Genomic DNA, 16520 nt, shown 5'->3' with positions numbered 1-16520 from the left:
ACAAGCTGTGATGGTGTAATCCTCTTACCAGATATGCTGAGGCAGGAGTATTGTGGATTTAAGGCCAGCTTGGGTCACTTAGTGAGATTCTGTTTCAAAGAAACCGAAAAAAACTTCAGACCAAATCAAACCAAACCAAAGAAACAAAAACAAAAACAAACAAAACACTCCTCCACACATTCACAAAACTCAGGTACTGGGTTCTGGACAGATGGTTCCATGGTTAAGAAAGATTACTGATCTTACAGAGGATCCAAGTTCATCTTAAAAAACCTGTGTCTGTCACCCCAGCACTAGGATCTAACGCCCTCTTCTGGATTCCTCAGGCTCCTGCACACTCACAGGTATAGATACCTCTGCCTTCTGGATGCACATAATTGAAAATAAAATTAAAAAAATAAAGCAAGGGCTGGGGTCCCCTCAGTGGCAGAATAGTTACTTATCACGGACAACAGCTGAGTTGGTTTGATACCCTCAACATAAAGGAGAAAAGGGTTCCTTTTGCTGGGCTGGAGAGTTGTCTCAATGGTTAGAGCACAGTTGCTCTGGCTGAGGACCTGATTTTGCTTCCCAGTATCCACAAGGGGACTTACAACCCTTTGCAAGTCCAGTGCCAGGGGATTTGAAACCCTGTCTTGTGATGAACGTTTTTTTCTATTCTATCAGTCAGCTCCCAAATAATGACATGGGAACTTCTTATAAATTATGAAAGCTTGGCTTTTAGCTTACACTTGTCTCAACTAGCTCTATAGCTTAAATTAACTCATTGATATTAAACTCTGTTTTATAATGTGGCATTACTTCTCTTCCATCTTGTACCTTGTGTTTCCTCTCTGTGTTTCCTTAGCATCTACCATGCGCCTAACTCTCCTCTCTTGGGGAATATTAGTTGAAGATGTGTTTTTGCTGTGAAATGTTTGTTTAAATGATGCAAAGATGTGTTGCATTCTTTCATGTTGCATTTGTTTAACTCTGTGAAGCTGCCTAAAACACTAGTTTGGTCTAATAAAGATCTTAATAGATAGTCAGGAAAGGTATAGATGGAATGCCAGGCAGAGAAAATAAATAGAATGAGAAAAAGAGGAGAGGACAAAGCAAGGGGTCACTCACCCAGCACCACAGTAAGACAAAGAATAAGAGAGAAAGAAACGATATACAGACATAGAAAATGGTATAAGCCAAGAGGCAAGATACATATGGCATGATTTAAGAAAACCTGAAACGGAACATGCCAAGCTGAGATCTGGCATTTGTAAGTAAGAATAGCTTCTGTGTGATTATTTGGGAGCTAGGTGGCACATTCCCAAGTAGCAAAAGTGTTAAAACAAAACCCCAAACAACCACACTTCCTTTTTCTATTTGCCTGGAAGTTCTGTTTATATCTCCTGCCTAGCTATTGGCTATTGAGCTTTTTATTGCATGAATCATAGCAAAGCAATACATGTTCATACACTGTACAAATAACCCACATCACTCTCTGGCACCATCTTCTGGGACACCAAACAAGCACACAGTGTATATAAATGCACCTTACACATAATAAAGTAAATAAATCTACAAACATTTTAAAAAGAGAGGATGAGAGCACACAAACCTAAAACATGGTCCCTGTGTTGATTGTTTTTTATTGACTTGACATAAATCTGGGCATATCTGGAAGTAGGGAATCTCAACTGACGAGCCCTTCAGCAAGGGAACTCTCTAGACTTCATTCCCACCAGAAGGTGGTGCCCTGAGATTCCTGTGGCCTCCTGTGGTCACACACACTTTGGCTGTTATATGTTGCACTGAAGATTCGATGATAAAATGCACACAGTATGTTGGTGCATGTCCTGATCCCGTCCTACAGATGCCATCTCTGCCTCCAAGAGTTTCCCAGACAACATCATCCAGCTTAACTTGATTTCTCTTTCCCTGTTGCATAATCCTCAAGAAGAGATCTTGTCTTCTTGGTCCTTGATTAGGAGTGTTCAGAGGACCATAGAGGAAGACAAATCTGAGTGTTGGTTGATTCCCAGAGAGGAAGGCCCTAGAGGCTGGGAGACCAGGCTGCTTCATAAGCAAGGGCCTGCCCAGGTGGCTAGATATGCATTGCCTAAGGCAAGGACCAGGGACAGGAATAGTAGTGGTCACCCCTAAATCTCACGACTTACGTGAAAGCCGACAGGAAGGAGTATAGTGTTGTCTTTATTTGAGTCCAACTCATCTATTCAGGCAGAATGGCCAGAGGTGCTGGGCATTGGTTCCTGTCTTCTGAGGGTACAGAGTGCTTACCCAAGATGATGGATGGACTGTGGAGATAGGGCAGGGCCAGCAGGGGACATTCTGGGCCTTAGATGTCAGCCATGATTATAGGTTCAATTCTGTCACATTCTCTCCTTAGCCCCACCCACCCCCAGCTCCTCCTGTGAGATAGATATGGCTGAAAGTCATAAGTCACCGCTGTGTCGTCATTGTCTGTCCTCCAAATGACCTCCATGTGACAGCAAACAAGACAGTGAAGATAAGAGTCTTACTGAGGAGTCCAAAGACTATGAGAACAACCATGTTGGATATGGAGACCCTATGGAGAGAGGAGATTGAAGGTTGATCAATGACCACCCACACTGCCCAATCTAGAAAACTCTTCCCCATCCAATCTTTCTAACTTAGCTTCTCCCTGACTTTCCTTCAGCCTGTGAAAAAGTTTAGATGCAGTTTAGATGATCTCTTCCTAAAATAAACAGCTAAAAATGTGTTTGCAGGAGAGTCTAGGGTTCAGGTCCAGTAGATGCATGAAGAGGAGTTCATCTGGGCATCTTGACCTTCTGTGTGGAATGGTGTCAGGTCCATATCTCCCTGTTGTCCCGATTCTCACCTGCTTCTGGGGACAGTTGTCCTACCTTAGTCTTCATTTTCCCCCTTCCAGAAACCAAGAAGAATCCAACCTTACTGAAAACCCCATTGCGGAGTTGTCATAATTTTGGCAAAATGCTTCTCCAAGTTCCAGATAGACAGCAGTAGACATAGGAAAGAGACCCACCCAGGCGAGCGAGAGAGAGAGAGAGAGAGAGAGAGAGAAAGAGAGAGAGAGAGAGAGAGTCAAAGAGAGAGAGAGAGAGAGAGAGATTCCACCTGACCTGGCAGATAGGTGCGGACACGGTGCTCTACATGGTAGGACACAGGGACAAAAGGAATATAGAGATGGACGCTGACTCACACAAATGCCGGTTAGAAACCTGAAAATCTTACTCTAGGATCCTGAGACCAGAAGCTGGAGATGTAGCTTGGAGTTAAAACATCAACACAGCACAGGTAAGGCCCCCATCTCGCTTCTTAGCATTGCAAAAAACAACAGCAGAACTGTGGAGAATCATGGCAGAAATCGACACCCCATCAGCGTAGAGTTGGGTTCTCACACCGATGTTGAACCCAAGCAAAAAAGAAACAAATTAAGGAAGTAAAACAAAACAAAATGGAGCAAAGGCAAAAATTGGAATCCTCACTTAAACTGTAAGAGTTGTGGGGCTAGTCAGGCATGAGGGTGCATGCCTTTAATCCCACTCTTGGGAAGCAGAGGCAGGTGGATGGATCTCTGTTGAGTTTTCAGTCAGCCTGATCAACATAGACTTCCAGGTCAGCTAAGGCTACACAGTGAGATCTTATCAAACCAAACGAAACCTGTGTCTTGATCACTTTCCAGCTCTGACTGTCCAGTATCCCTACACTACAGAGGTTCCCAACTTGCATGGAATCACACAATGTGCCTGCCACGAGAACCAGGCTCACTGAGAGTATTTCACTGCACTATCCCACTCATGGGTTTGCGGGACTATTAGCCACTAAAGACATCATTTCCCTCTTCTTGATACCCAGGTGTGAAAGAAAGTAGAAGGTGAGTTGGGGAGGATGGGATGAGCTAGGGAGGACGGGTTGTGCTGTGGAGGATGGGATCAGCTGGGGAGCACGGGTGCCTCTTCTCAGTCAGTCATCACTTCTAACCTCTCAGGGAAATTCTTCACAGACTGAGGGGACTTGAGTCTGCCCCTGCTCCACCAAAGCCCATCTTTATCCCCATATCCTCTCAGCACATGGGCTGGGGATAAAAACATTTAAACATGGAGTCCAGTAGCCTGAAAACATAATGGTAAAATTTTTAATATTGATGAATGTGACTTCAGGATCTGAAGAGGGAACAACAGCAGCTGACCTGGGTTATGGTTACATACACACACACACACACACACACACACACACACACACACCTGTCAAAGACAGTGCTCAGGTCCTTTGTGGTATTAAAGGGCGGAGCTTCAGTTCTTGTCCAAGTTGGAATCATGGAGGAGGCAGTAGTAATTGGATGACCTGCAGGAAGACACCAAGAATGTATGGATAAGTGGATGGATCGATGATAGATGGATGGGTAATAAATGGATAGTTAAATAGGGAGAGAGGAGTGGAGTTGGGGAGGGAAAAGAACATGGCTATTCAGGAGGCAAAGATTTTTTTAGTAAAACTCAAAGAAGCCAGCCTGAATCAGAGACAGAGACAGATGAGAGGAAGGAGCAAAGGAGGAGGCTGGAGAGGCGTGAAGGAAAGACTCCTCGGGCTGTCTGAGCTGTGGAAACCTTCTCCTCTGCTGCTGTCCAGCTCTGCACCTCCCCCTTCTCCCCCTGACAGCTCTCTCTGCCTCTGTAAGTCACGTCTCTCTAAGGTGTCCTTACTGCTGTACTGCATGTGAGCCTCAGCCTGGTCTTGGCACAGACTCCCTGCTCTAGGAAGGGAGGCCTGCTTCTCTTTTCTCTGCCATCCTTGATCATCCTCTATTACTACTGGGGGTGTAGAGCCCAGCAAGGCACCAGCTCTTCCTAGGTGAATTCAGAAATCCATATGGGGTGTATAGGTGCATTGTTCCCTACTGAAGTGAGCCTGGACACTTGTTCTTCATAAGCAAGTGTCACTTCAGGTTTGCTGAGCCGGGGTCTGCATGAAATAAGGAGTTCAGGTGGTTAATGCCCACAGCAAGGTCTGAGATATACAGTGTAGAAGCCCATGGCGGGGGGCAAGGGCATCTTGGGAGGAGGAGAGTAGATCAGGAGCTTTCTAAGGAGACAATTTCTAAGTAGAGATTTGGGAAATGGAACCCAATTATGTTCCATGTCTACTGATCACCCTTTATTGAACCCTGCTACCCATGGGGAATTCATGGATAGGACCCCACTTAGCATTTTCCTGCACTGGACCTCAGATGAAGATTCTGGGAGAAAGCCAGGCTTCTAGAAACCCTGGGCTCTAACTCATCCTCACCTGACCCAGCTCCCTCTCCCCTCTCCCAGCTTGTGCTCTGCAGCCTGAAAGGTCAGCATACCTGTGTTGTAGTCACTGAGCTATGGCACAGTTCTCAAGTCAGACAAGGGGCTAGAGATTAAAGAACAGGAGAGACAGGAGTCATTCGTGAAGAGAGAAGGCAGAATGCCATTTATTCAAGCTTACAGAAAGCCTTATATACCTAACTGCTGCACAGTGGAAATCCCCCAGGTAGTTGGGGATTACCAGGCTCAAGAGGGAGCAAACAACTCCCCTGTAGTTACCAACCAGGGTGAGCAGAGTGAGCCTAGGAATGAACAAGATGTTTTTCCAAAAATTGCAAGATATCCTCAATGTGAACCCTGGGAAGAGGAGTAGACCTGTGGGCCCTACACTCTGTAAGAACTGGTCTTCCTAAAACTCAGATGTGTTGTGTTTTGTTTAGTTTTTCAACTGCAAGAGTCACGTGACATGAGGTTCATGGAAGTCAAATTTTGTAAATAATCCCCGTGTTGTGTGTATACATTGTCATTTGAATATGGATACACATGTGTGCAAGGGTGTACATGCATGTGGAGGCTAGGGGTCAACCTCAGGTGTCATTCTTCAGGATACCTGACTTTTTTGAGGCAGAGTTTCTCATTTTTTCCTTGAAATTCACTGCTTCGTATAGACTGGCTGGCCAAGGGCCCAGGGATCCACCTGCCTTCACCTCCATTACTAATGCAGGCCACCACGGTAGACTTTTTGCGGTGAGTACTGAGAACAGAACTCAGGACAGGATTCATGCACGCATGGCAAGCACTTTCCCCGCTGAGCCATCTGCCCAGGCCTACATGTACTGCAGGACATGAACTACATGGACTCCCCACACAAACATGTCCCACACTCTGACATCATCTGTCTTTAGGATTTCCATTTTTCTGAAGAGACACCATGACCACTCTTATAAAGGAGAACATTTAAGTGGGGCTATTTTATAGTCCAGAGGTTCTGTCCACTATTGCTATGGGGGAAATCATGGGGAAATGCAGGTATATATGGTCCTAGAGAGGTATGACAGGTATGTAGGCAGACATGGTGCTGGAGAGGTAGCTGAGAGTTCTACATCTGTAACTGTAGGAAGAAAGAGAGAGACGGAGGGGGGAGAGGAAGACAGGGGGGAGGGATCAACACAGGCTTGTTTAAGCATTTAAGACCTCAACTCCCACCTTCAGTGATACACTCCTGCATAACTGTCTTGTGTTGTCTTGAGTTCCTTGCTGTGAAGGACTGTACTCTGAACTGTGTGCTGCACCAAACTCTGGATTAGGAAAGCAGCTGAATACTTTAAGATTAACTTAATGAGCCAGACTATTAGGAACACAGAAGAGAGTGGTGTTGGGGTCGATTTGTACTGTGCGAGCCTGGATCAAGAGGTTTCAGAGGAGAAGAATATCTGTATGTGTCCTAGAGATCATTTTTGTCATGTTTGGTGAAGAATGCAGTTACTTTCAGCCCTTGTCTGAAAAGTCTGCCTGAGGCTAAAGTGAAGAGCTATGGATTAGCAGCTTTGGCAGAGGAGACCCTGACAGCCTAGTGCTGGCAGTGCTGTTTGGTGCCAGGGTCCACTCTAATGCAGTTCTATACAAGGCCACATCTAGTCAAGCAAGACTATGCTTCCTAAGAGTGTCGCTCCCTGTGAACTTATGGGGACATTTTCTTTCAGACCACCACACTCCCTGTCCCCCAGAGGCTTCTACCCGTATCACAATGGAGGAACACATTTAGTTCAACTTCAAAAATCTCATTTTCTACAGGTTCAACTGATCTTTCATCCATTTAAAAATCCAAAATCTCTCCAGAGACTCATGATAATATCTTAACTTGTAACCTGTAAGATAAAAATAAAAAGTATACCATACGCTTCCACCATACAGTGGCGTAGAATATACATTACCATTCCAATGGGGAGGATAGGGAGCAGAGTGAGGAAATACTGAAACAAAGTTAGACCAAAAACTCTCTGGGCAAACTCCAAATTCTGCACCTCTGATGTCATGACTCTCTTCAGATCTCCAACTCCTTTCAGCTTTGTTGATGTAACACACTTCCTTCTTGGGCTGGTTCCATTCCCTGTTAGCGGCTCTCCTTGTTTACCTCTCCCCTGGCTCTGGTGTCTCCAATATCTTGGGTTCTTCAACAAAAACCTGGCTTTACTTGCACAGCTTTATGTAATGGCCTCTGTAGGCTTCCATACAAGGACACCCCTGACACACATCTGGCCTCCATTGCTTTCCTTATTCGCAGAGGGAGATTCCATAACCCCTTTCTTGTACCCTTGACTCTAAAGCCAGTACCACGTGGCCAAAGCTGCCATGTTCTGTTCTTTGCTGGGGCTAGAACCTGGCTCCCCGTTCAAATATTTATATATTGTATCAGTTTATGTTTTCCTTCACTGCCTAAGCTTGGCTGTCCTGGAACTCACTCTGTGGACCCGGCTGGCCTTGAACTCAGAGGTCTGCCTGTCTCTGTCTCTTGAGTGCTGGTATTAAAGGCATGGGCCACTTCACCTGGTCCTTTCCCACTTTTCCTTAATCCCTTTCCACCAGTTTGAAGCTTAACTGGGTGAAGTCTCTCTCTGAGGTCACCATTCCCTTTATTCTACTTAGTGCTTTTCTTTAATCTGTTTCCCTTTCCTGGTGTCACCTTTCTCCTCAAACTGTACATTTTGTAGTTTTCCTTGCTCAGCTTGGTCCTTTTCATTGTAGGTCTGTGTAAGAGTGGACCCTGGCACCCAAACAGCACTGCCAGCACTAGGCTGTCTGGGATCTCCTCTGCCAAAGCTATTAATCCACAACCCTTCATTTTAGCCTCAGGCAGATTTTTCCAACAAGGGCAGAAAGCAACCACATTCTTCGCCAAAACATGACAAAAATGATCTCTAGGACACATATTGACATTCTTCTCCTCTGAAGTCTCTTGAGCCAGGCTCACAAAGTAAAAATCACCCGCCCCAGCACCACTGTCTTCTGTGTTCCTAAGTCTGTCTCATTAAGTTTAGCTGCTTTCCTAATCCAGAGTCTGTTGCAGCACACAGTTCAGGGTACAGTCCATCACAGCAAGGAACTCCAGACAGCAGGACAGTTCACATACAGTCTGTCACAACAAGGAAGGCAAGACTGCAGGACAGTTCAGGGTACAGTCCATCACAGGAAAAACTCAAGATAACAGGAACCGGAAGTATCTGGTTGCAGGGCATCCACATTCACACAGTAGCGAGTAATGAATGTGCTCAGCTCACTTCCCCTTTTATACTCTGGGATGCCAAGCTTAGAAAATGGTGCCGCTCACTTTTAGAATGGTTCTTCCCACCTTAAGATAAAATAATTCCTCACAGGGGTAGCCAGAGGCTTCTCTCCTTGAGGATTCTAGGTTTTGCCACATTGAACCACACAGGGCAAGCACTTTATGTGCTGTGCCTTCTCCCCAGGCCTGTGTCCACTATGTCTGAATAAGTAAAGGTCACACCTAATGCCACCCCTCTATGGGGTGTGCCTGGTTCAAAGCTTTCCTGAAATAACCTCCATGCCCCCTATAACCAAAGGGCTGGACATGCTCTACAGCAGGGAAAGTCCTGGGAGGGGCTGTTCACACTGTGAGCCTATGAACATGAAAGACTGATTCAGAGTCTTCCGTCACTGCAGTCTTCTGCACGAGATACACAGGAGACTCAGGCCACTAGCAGCAGCCTGTGGGCCAACTTCCCAGAGCTCAGAGGTTCTCAGTCATCAAGAGCAGATCCTGGACAAGGACCGCATCTCCCAGCCTTCCCCACTAAACCTCCTGTGCCTCTCTGTTTAGCTGTCTCCTCTCTGTCTCCTTTTGCTCTGAAATCTATCTCATATGATGGAGCGAGAACCCCTGGAGAGGTTGCTGGTAGGACTGCAGGAAGGGATGTTCAGGAATGAGTGGCTTTGACAGCTGGATAGAATTATAAGATCCTTCAATAAACAGAGTTCTGCTAGCAGCAGCAACAGCAGAAATGTTAAGAGTAACTGATAAATCCTGCCCAGAGTCCAGCAAACCTGTGTTCTAGGGTTGGCTCTGTCCTGAACTAGCGGGTGGCCCTTGGGAGGCTCTTCTCTGTGTTCCAGCTCCCAGCTATTAGAAGACACAGTTTCTAGAATTCTCTCCAACTCTGGAGCCTGGTATTAGGAAAGCTGAGAGCCACATAGTAGGGGGAAGCTCACCTCTTGATACCACCAGGAGGAACCTTCTGAGAACAGCCACTGTTCTGTCATTTTCAATGATCCCACAGAAATAGCGACCCGAGTCTCTCACCGTGAGTGCAGTCATGGTGACAGTGAAGAAGTCAGATCCAGGAGGGTCCTGGATGGAGAAATTTGGCCGCTGAACGTTTGTGCTCACACTGGACACTATCAATTTGCAAGTTCCTGCTGATATTTCCTGACACCAGACTTTCACATTGACATGTTGGCTGGGATCATATTGGCATTTCACAAAAACCATCTTGTCCTCCACCATTTGAAGTAACTCTGTGCCCTCTGTCCAGGAGCCTGAGAAAACACACACCCTCCAGGTCAGTGAGCTCCCACCCCAGGACTCCACGGCAGGGCTAGGAGAGGGGCTCCCTTCTCAGGGAGGGACCCTCTTTATGTCTATGCTCAGGGTGCATCTTAGAGCCAGTCGCTGGCCACAACACACCATGTGTTCCACCTTTCCAATAGAGCCCCATTTTGCAACCCCTTCCCTCTCCTGTCCCTGGTTTGTTCCTTCTATTCTTGTCCCCTGTACTAACCTGATGCCAGGAGCATCAGCAGGATGGGGGATAGCAGGTATGTGGCCTCCCAGGTCATAGGTCCTCTTCTCCAGCTGGAGGGGAGCAATCAGGGAAGGAGATAGGGATGCTCTGAGGAGAAGAGACCAGGTCAGGGCAGGGTCCAAGCAGCCTCCACAACCAGTGAAGGGTGAACTGCAGAGGAAGCAGGGACCTCCGAGGACAAGAGGGAAACTGAGCAAGGCCTGTGTGGCCCTGTGAATCCTCCAGTCATAGGCTTGGTGTTGAGGCTTCTAAACTGAACTAGATAAAGGCTCACAGAGATAGTGTAGTCTCCTGCCTCAGAAGACTGGGGTGAGGAAAGCTGAGAAAGTCCAGGAAGAAACCACAGGGAAGTAAGAGTCGTGTTCATTTCTATTCAGCACCACCCATAAGTTCCTCTCTTCCTGTTTAGTCTCAAGCGTCTGTTTCCTACCTAAGTTTGCCTCCCACTGAAGGCAGGTGACAGAACCAGAGGCCCTTTGGAGACCTGGCTAGAACTCTAAGCCCGCCTTGCTCTCAGGGGTCAGAACTTTGCTGATTAGCTCACCTGGGGACCAGGAAGTCCCATGTGGACTAGAGGGGATGGGGAGAAAGGGGTGGACATGCATTCTCAGGAATGGAAGATCAGGGGGGTCCTGACTAGTACTGGGGACTGCAAAGTTGGGTATGAACGGAGAGAGCTCAGGAGGGAAGAGAAAGGGGAGCCCCAGCCCTGTGTCACCCCCTTATACCCAGCTTCCCAACATGTCACAGTCACTGCTAATGTCACTAGAAAGACTGTACTCCTCAAATGTATTTCAAAAATAACTGTCACAGGACAGCAAGATGGCTCAGCAGGCAGAGACACTTGCTACCAAGACCGATAACCTAGGTTTGAGCTCCGTGACCCACTTGATAGAAGGAGAGAACCAACTCCCAAAAGTTCTCCTCTGACTTATACATACGCGAAAACTTTAAATAAATAAAATTGTTATTACACAACCTACAAAAAGTCACTAGCTTTTCATAGTTAGCAGATAAGCAGGCAGAGAACCAGACAGACATGCTGGTGTGTGACTCTAATCCTAGACCTTAGAAGGTGGAGGGTGGAGGCTGGAGGGCGTGAGGTCAAGTTCATCCATGGCTACACAGCAAGTTCATCCATGGCTACACAGCAAGTTCAGTCTGGACTACATGAGACCCTGTCTCAAAATAAACAACAACAACAAAAACCAAATTAAAATACTATAGAAACAGGGAAGCCCCTTTAAATGACAATGTTGTGTAGCAGCTTGGATGCAGGGGACCAGGGGTGACCCAGATGGCACAGGACTTGAGAAGGACTCTGGGGAGGAAAGTAACAGATGTGTGCGGCTCTACATGCAGTGAGGAAGCCCAGGCCCCGTGTGAGGAGGTCTGAGAGGCAGGGGAAGCCTTTGACCAAGCTGGCACAGGGTGCTAAGACTTTAGAGAGCAGTGTCAGTCAGTGGCGAGGCAGGTGTCTAGGAGGAACATGGGCCGTGGAAAGGTGGCTTTCAGCAGCTGAACTGCTCGCTGAGGTGACATCTCCTCCTCACCCCTCCCAGCATGGAGTAAGAAGTCCAAGGGTGCTGAGTGCAGACCTGGTAGCATGCATCACTGTAAGCAGAGCAGACATGCATCTGCAGCTATGCTGCGAACAATTTGGAGCACGCACAACTATGGCCACATAGTTAATTTACCTTTTTCTTCTGGCCAAAACAGTGAGCTTTGAGCAGGGGATTCCAGTCTCTATGGCCCTTAGCTCAGCAACAGTTAGCTCTGCAAGGCAGGTGCATCCCTGGCCTGTCTGACCCCTCTGCTGTATACCACTCCCAGCCATCTCACCTACTTTGGTTCTGGGTCCTCTGGAGCACCAGAAAGAAAGGCAGGAAGAGGAAGGAGGAAGAGACTGGCCTGGGGTTCTGAGAGAAGAGCCTCAGAAGCCATGCAGGCCATGGGAGCCGAGGAGACGGGTGTCTACAGCCACTCCTCAGTTCCCAGTGCTCCTACTGTGAGTTTCCAGGTGAGCAGGCATTAGAGGACCAGCTTTCATGGGTTGCTGGCTTATAGAACCCCTGGCCTGATCACATGTGTGGAGAGTCACTCCCTCACTCTCCTGTTTAACCTCTTTCTCACTGAAAACCTCTATACACCCACTAGCTGGGTCCTGTACCTGTCCTCCTCTGTCTGTGTAGCTCCTTATGGAGCAGCCTTCCCAAAGTTCCAAGGTGCATCAGCCTGTGCTGTCTCTGCACCCACAGCCCTGTCACCCATCTCCTGCCTCCTGCAGGCAGCATCACACATCTCTTGCCTTAGACTGTGCCCTGGCTTTGTAACATGAGGAGTGGGCTGCTTGTTGGGGTTTCTGTCCTGCCCAGTTCCCACAGCCAGTGGGATCATAGAGAAGTCATAGAGAAGAATCATAGAGTCAAAGAAGAGTCAAAGAATCATAGAGAAGTCTACATAAGTTATAAAACTGATTGGCCCATTAGTTCAGGCCCATTAGCACATAGCTCAGTACCTTTTTCAGTGGGGCAGGTCAAATCCTGCTTCTTTGGTGTCTGAACAGGACTGTGGAAAGAGCTTCCTTTTTCCCAGAATACTCCTGTTCTGATTACCCCGCCTACCTATGTTCTGCCCCATCAAGCCAAGGAGTTTCTTTATTAATTATCCAATGAAAGCAACACATAAACAGAAGGACCTCCTACACCCTTTCCCCTTTTTCTGTTTAAACAAAAAAGAAAGGCTTTCACTTTAACATAGTAAATTACATATAGCAAAATAGTTATCAAGCAAGAATTACAGTTACAATATTTATGTCTACTTTATCTTTTTATCATAACTGAGGAAAACTATATCTATAAATTCTTCAACTCTGTCAAAAACTCCAGAAGGAGATAATATTACCTAAGTAAACAGGAAGTGCATTATAAGCAACTTCCAAAACTCTAGAAATGATAGAGACATCTCGCTTCCTGGACAGTCACTCAAAATTTTTCTGTACCATTTCTTCAGCCTACAGGACCATAGTATCCAGCAAACATTTCCATGAAGCAGGAAATTTTAAAGACAGTTCAGTCACCTTTTTCTGTGTCCTGTAGAATGTCTTGCAGACTCTTTCAGGAATCAGGAACCCCAAAGGATCATCTCACCTTTAGGCAAGTTCAGCAGTCCTCTCTCTGCAGGTTCTCTGTGTCCAGTTTATGCAACAGTCCAAGCAAGAGCAGTTTCTTGCCCAAATGGCTATCAAACTCCATAAGGAGCCTCTTCAATGCCCATCTTCCTCTTGAAGTAGATTGGTGCTGCCAGGAGCAGACGTGTCTCACTGTCATGAAAAGCTCTAAATTATTAAAATAATTTAAATGCCATATTCTGTAGTCTTTGAAAGATGTGAAGAATGCCTATCTGAAATATATCTATGCACATCTAGAAAATCTAATTAACATGACTACAAACTTGACTATTATAGAAATGATCTATTAATCTATATTTCTTAATTATACATTACACTTTTTAAATGAACTACACAATCACAATACCTTAATCTAGATCCAAAATACATATACATATAACAAAATTGACCTTAAATTTATATCAATAAAGCAAAATCCATACCAATGCAAATTATTCATATCTATATCATATCCCCCTTTAAATGTAAAAGAACATTTGTAAACAATATTTGGGAATATGGATGTAGTTTTCTCTCTCCAAACTGCTTTGTGCTGTATGGGGGCACTGCTAATCAGGTCTTTTATGGTGTATCCTGTATGCTAGATTTATCTCAGTTGGCAGTTGAGCAAAGTAAGTTTTTGAGGGTGTTTACGGGAACCTTTCAGGAGGGCGTGGTCTATCATACCATATTGGTCTAGAAGCAATCCACAGGGTCTCATCCTCTGTGAAAACAAAACAAGAACCTCTTTTCCAAAGCATCATATTCTTAGGCCAAAATTGTGAAGTCAAGATATCTTTATAATATACATATTGGTTTAGCTTAGCAGCCCATTTAATGAAATGCTTTTCTGTACTTAGCTCCTTCACAGTCAAAAAATTCAAAGAAAAAGCAATAATATGCATAATCCAGACTCTCTATGAATTTTTCATTTTTACATGGCTTATTTTTCTTTATCTTTTAAATCTATGACTATCTGCACTCTGTCTCTTTAAAGACTTTACCCCTTTTTAAGCACTAACTTTATTTTATGACTTTCTATACTCCTTTTCTTCTCTCTCCCAAGCCTCCATTTTTATCTAACACTATGACCCATTTAGAGGTCTTTTATGTCTGAATCTGTCCTATTGCATTGTCTTTAATTCTCTTCTGTCTTGAAGAGATTTTAAAAGCTAAGCAGCTTGGTTGCAGATGCTCTGGATGTTGGCTCCACTTCTCTCCAATTTCAAAATGGTGGACATACCATTTCTGCTAGCTCTAGGGCCGCCTGGCAGGAGCCACACTCAGCAGTCAAACCCCGAGAATGAGTGTGCAGCACATAGACGCTTCTGAGTTACAACCAAATCTGCCACACAGAGCACTGTGCAGCCTGAAAACATCTCTCTGTATGGTGGTGGGAATCCACCATGCTCTTCCACCTGCCCAAGCCTAGTAGACCTGATTTGGCTGCCTGCCCAGGCAGGGAGCACCAAGCCACAGGCATGGTCTCAGGTACTTTGTTACGGACCCCAAGTGGGTACACAAACATCCGGGCCCACAAATGCTCCATAGCCAGAGTTTGCACCAGCGGTAGGGCCCAGGAAGCCTTGTTTTAAAATGGCACAACTTTTTTTCCCCTTCTGAGTCAGGAAAATCTCTCTGTGGCACACCGCCAGCAAACAGCAAAAAACTGTGTTAAACTCTATATTTGTGTCTAGAATTCCTTTTCAAGCCCTCTCAGCTTTTATGTGGACTCAGTTTACCACGTTGGGTGCCACTCTGTAGTATGAGTGCGGGGCCCCTTTGTTCCAACCTGCCAAGCTAGCTTAATCCCTGAAATAATCACACAGAAATTATATTAAATAAAACACTGCTTGGCCATTAGTTCTAGACTCTTAATGACTAACTCTCACATCTTGATTTAACCCATTTCCATTAACGTCTATTGCCATTTGACTATGGCTTACTGGCATGAGTTTAACCAGCATCCGTCTCAGGCAGGAGAACTATGGCATCTTGACTCTGACCTTCTTCTTCCCAGCATTCCTTATGTAGCAGGAGGGGTGGCTTGTTGGGGTTTATGTCCTGCCCACTTCCCACAGCCAGTAAGCTCCCAAAGAAAATCACACAGAGAGTCTACATTAGGTTATAAACTGATTGGCCCATTATCTCAGGCTTTGTATTAGCTCTTATAACTTATATTAGCCCATTATTCTAGTATATGTTAGCCACATGGCTCAATACCTCTTTCAGTGGGGCAGGTCACATCCTGCTTATTCTGTGGTCTTGACAGGATTGGGGACATAGCTTCCTTCTTCCCAGAATATTCCTGTTCTCATTGCCCCACCTCTACTTCCTATCTGGCTACCAGCCAATCAGTGTTTATTTAAAATATAATTGACAGAATATAGAACTGTCCCACACCATTCCCCCCCCCCCCTGCCATTTAAAGAAAGCAAGAACATCCACAGTCTATTTTTTGGGAATGTGAGTGTAGTTTTCCAGGCTACTTCCTGCTGATTGGGAGTGCTGATAATCTTCTGGGGACCTAAGAAAATTTAGAATTATGATCAAGTCCTTACTGGAGTATCCTGTGAGTCTTGATCTTCTCAGACAGAAGTCTTGACTCTGTTTTGGATGTAGAACTCAGATATCTGTTCCTACCGGAGATTTCTCAGGTGGTCTTCCTTGATTTTTCTTAACTCAGAATGAATCCACAGCCTCTCATTTTTTTGTGTAAATAAAAGCAAAATCTCTTCTCCAAAGTAACATACCTTTTGACTTCAATTTTGGAGCCAAGGTATTTTCAAAATACCTATCTTGGATTAATTCCGCAGTATTTATAAGCAAATATCTTTTAGCAGCTGTTTCTCCTTCCTCAGCATTCAAACAATTCAAAGAAAACATAATAACATACAGTATCAAGATTCTCTGTGTATTTTTCATCTTTATGTGGCTTTATTTTAAACTCTATTTCTTTTATTTTTACTTTTAACTTTTGGTTTTTTGAGACAGGTTCTCTGTGTTTCTTTGTCCTGGAACTCCCTCTGTAGACCAGGCTGTCCTTGAATTCACAGAGATCCACCACTTGCCTCTGCCTCCCCAGTGCTGGGATTAAAGGTGTGTGCTACACACCTTGAACTCACAGAGATCTGTCTGTCTCTGCTTCCCAAGCATTGGGATTAAAGGTGTGTACCACCACACACAGCTACTCTCATTTATTTTAAGGTCTCTAACCTTTTTTTCAAGCCTGCATATATT

The 16520-nt window shown here is 45.4% G+C and overlaps 1 protein-coding gene across 1 annotated transcript; it reads right to left on the bottom strand.

Annotated features, from left to right (window-relative positions):
* Nucleotides 1–1613: 1613 nt before the first annotated feature.
* Nucleotides 1614–10406, bottom strand: LOC125407682 (trem-like transcript 4 protein). Its single transcript, XM_087897827.1, has 4 exons — nucleotides 10088–10406; nucleotides 9519–9845; nucleotides 4245–4344; nucleotides 1614–2563 (listed from the first exon to the last, which is right to left on the bottom strand). The coding sequence occupies exons 1-4, from the start codon at nucleotides 10143–10145 to the stop codon at nucleotides 2437–2439; spliced, it is 612 nt and encodes a 203-aa protein (XP_087753953.1). The 5' UTR covers nucleotides 10146–10406; the 3' UTR covers nucleotides 1614–2436.
* Between the last annotated feature and the right edge of the window lie 6114 nt (nucleotides 10407–16520).

This window comes from Myodes glareolus, chromosome 18 (genome assembly GCF_982192425.1).
Source record: "Myodes glareolus chromosome 18, mMyoGla1.1, whole genome shotgun sequence".
NCBI classification, from domain to species: domain Eukaryota; kingdom Metazoa; phylum Chordata; class Mammalia; order Rodentia; family Cricetidae; genus Myodes; species Myodes glareolus.
Note: the sequence above shows the minus strand (reverse complement) of the source record. Positions and strands in the feature narration are given on the sequence as shown.

Excerpts from the sequence above, each read along its gene's own strand:
- LOC125407682 (XM_087897827.1), bottom strand. The coding sequence starts at position 10,145 with ATGACCTGGGAGGCCACATACCTGCTATCCCCCATCCTGCTGATGCTC. Across the intron at positions 9,846-10,087 it reads GCTGATGCTCCTGGCATCAG|GCTCCTGGACAGAGGGCACA; the intron begins GTTAGTACAGGG and ends GTGTTTTCTCAG. Across the intron at positions 4,345-9,518 it reads CCTCCTGGTGGTATCAAGAG|GTCATCCAATTACTACTGCC; the intron begins GTGAGCTTCCCC and ends GTCTTCCTGCAG.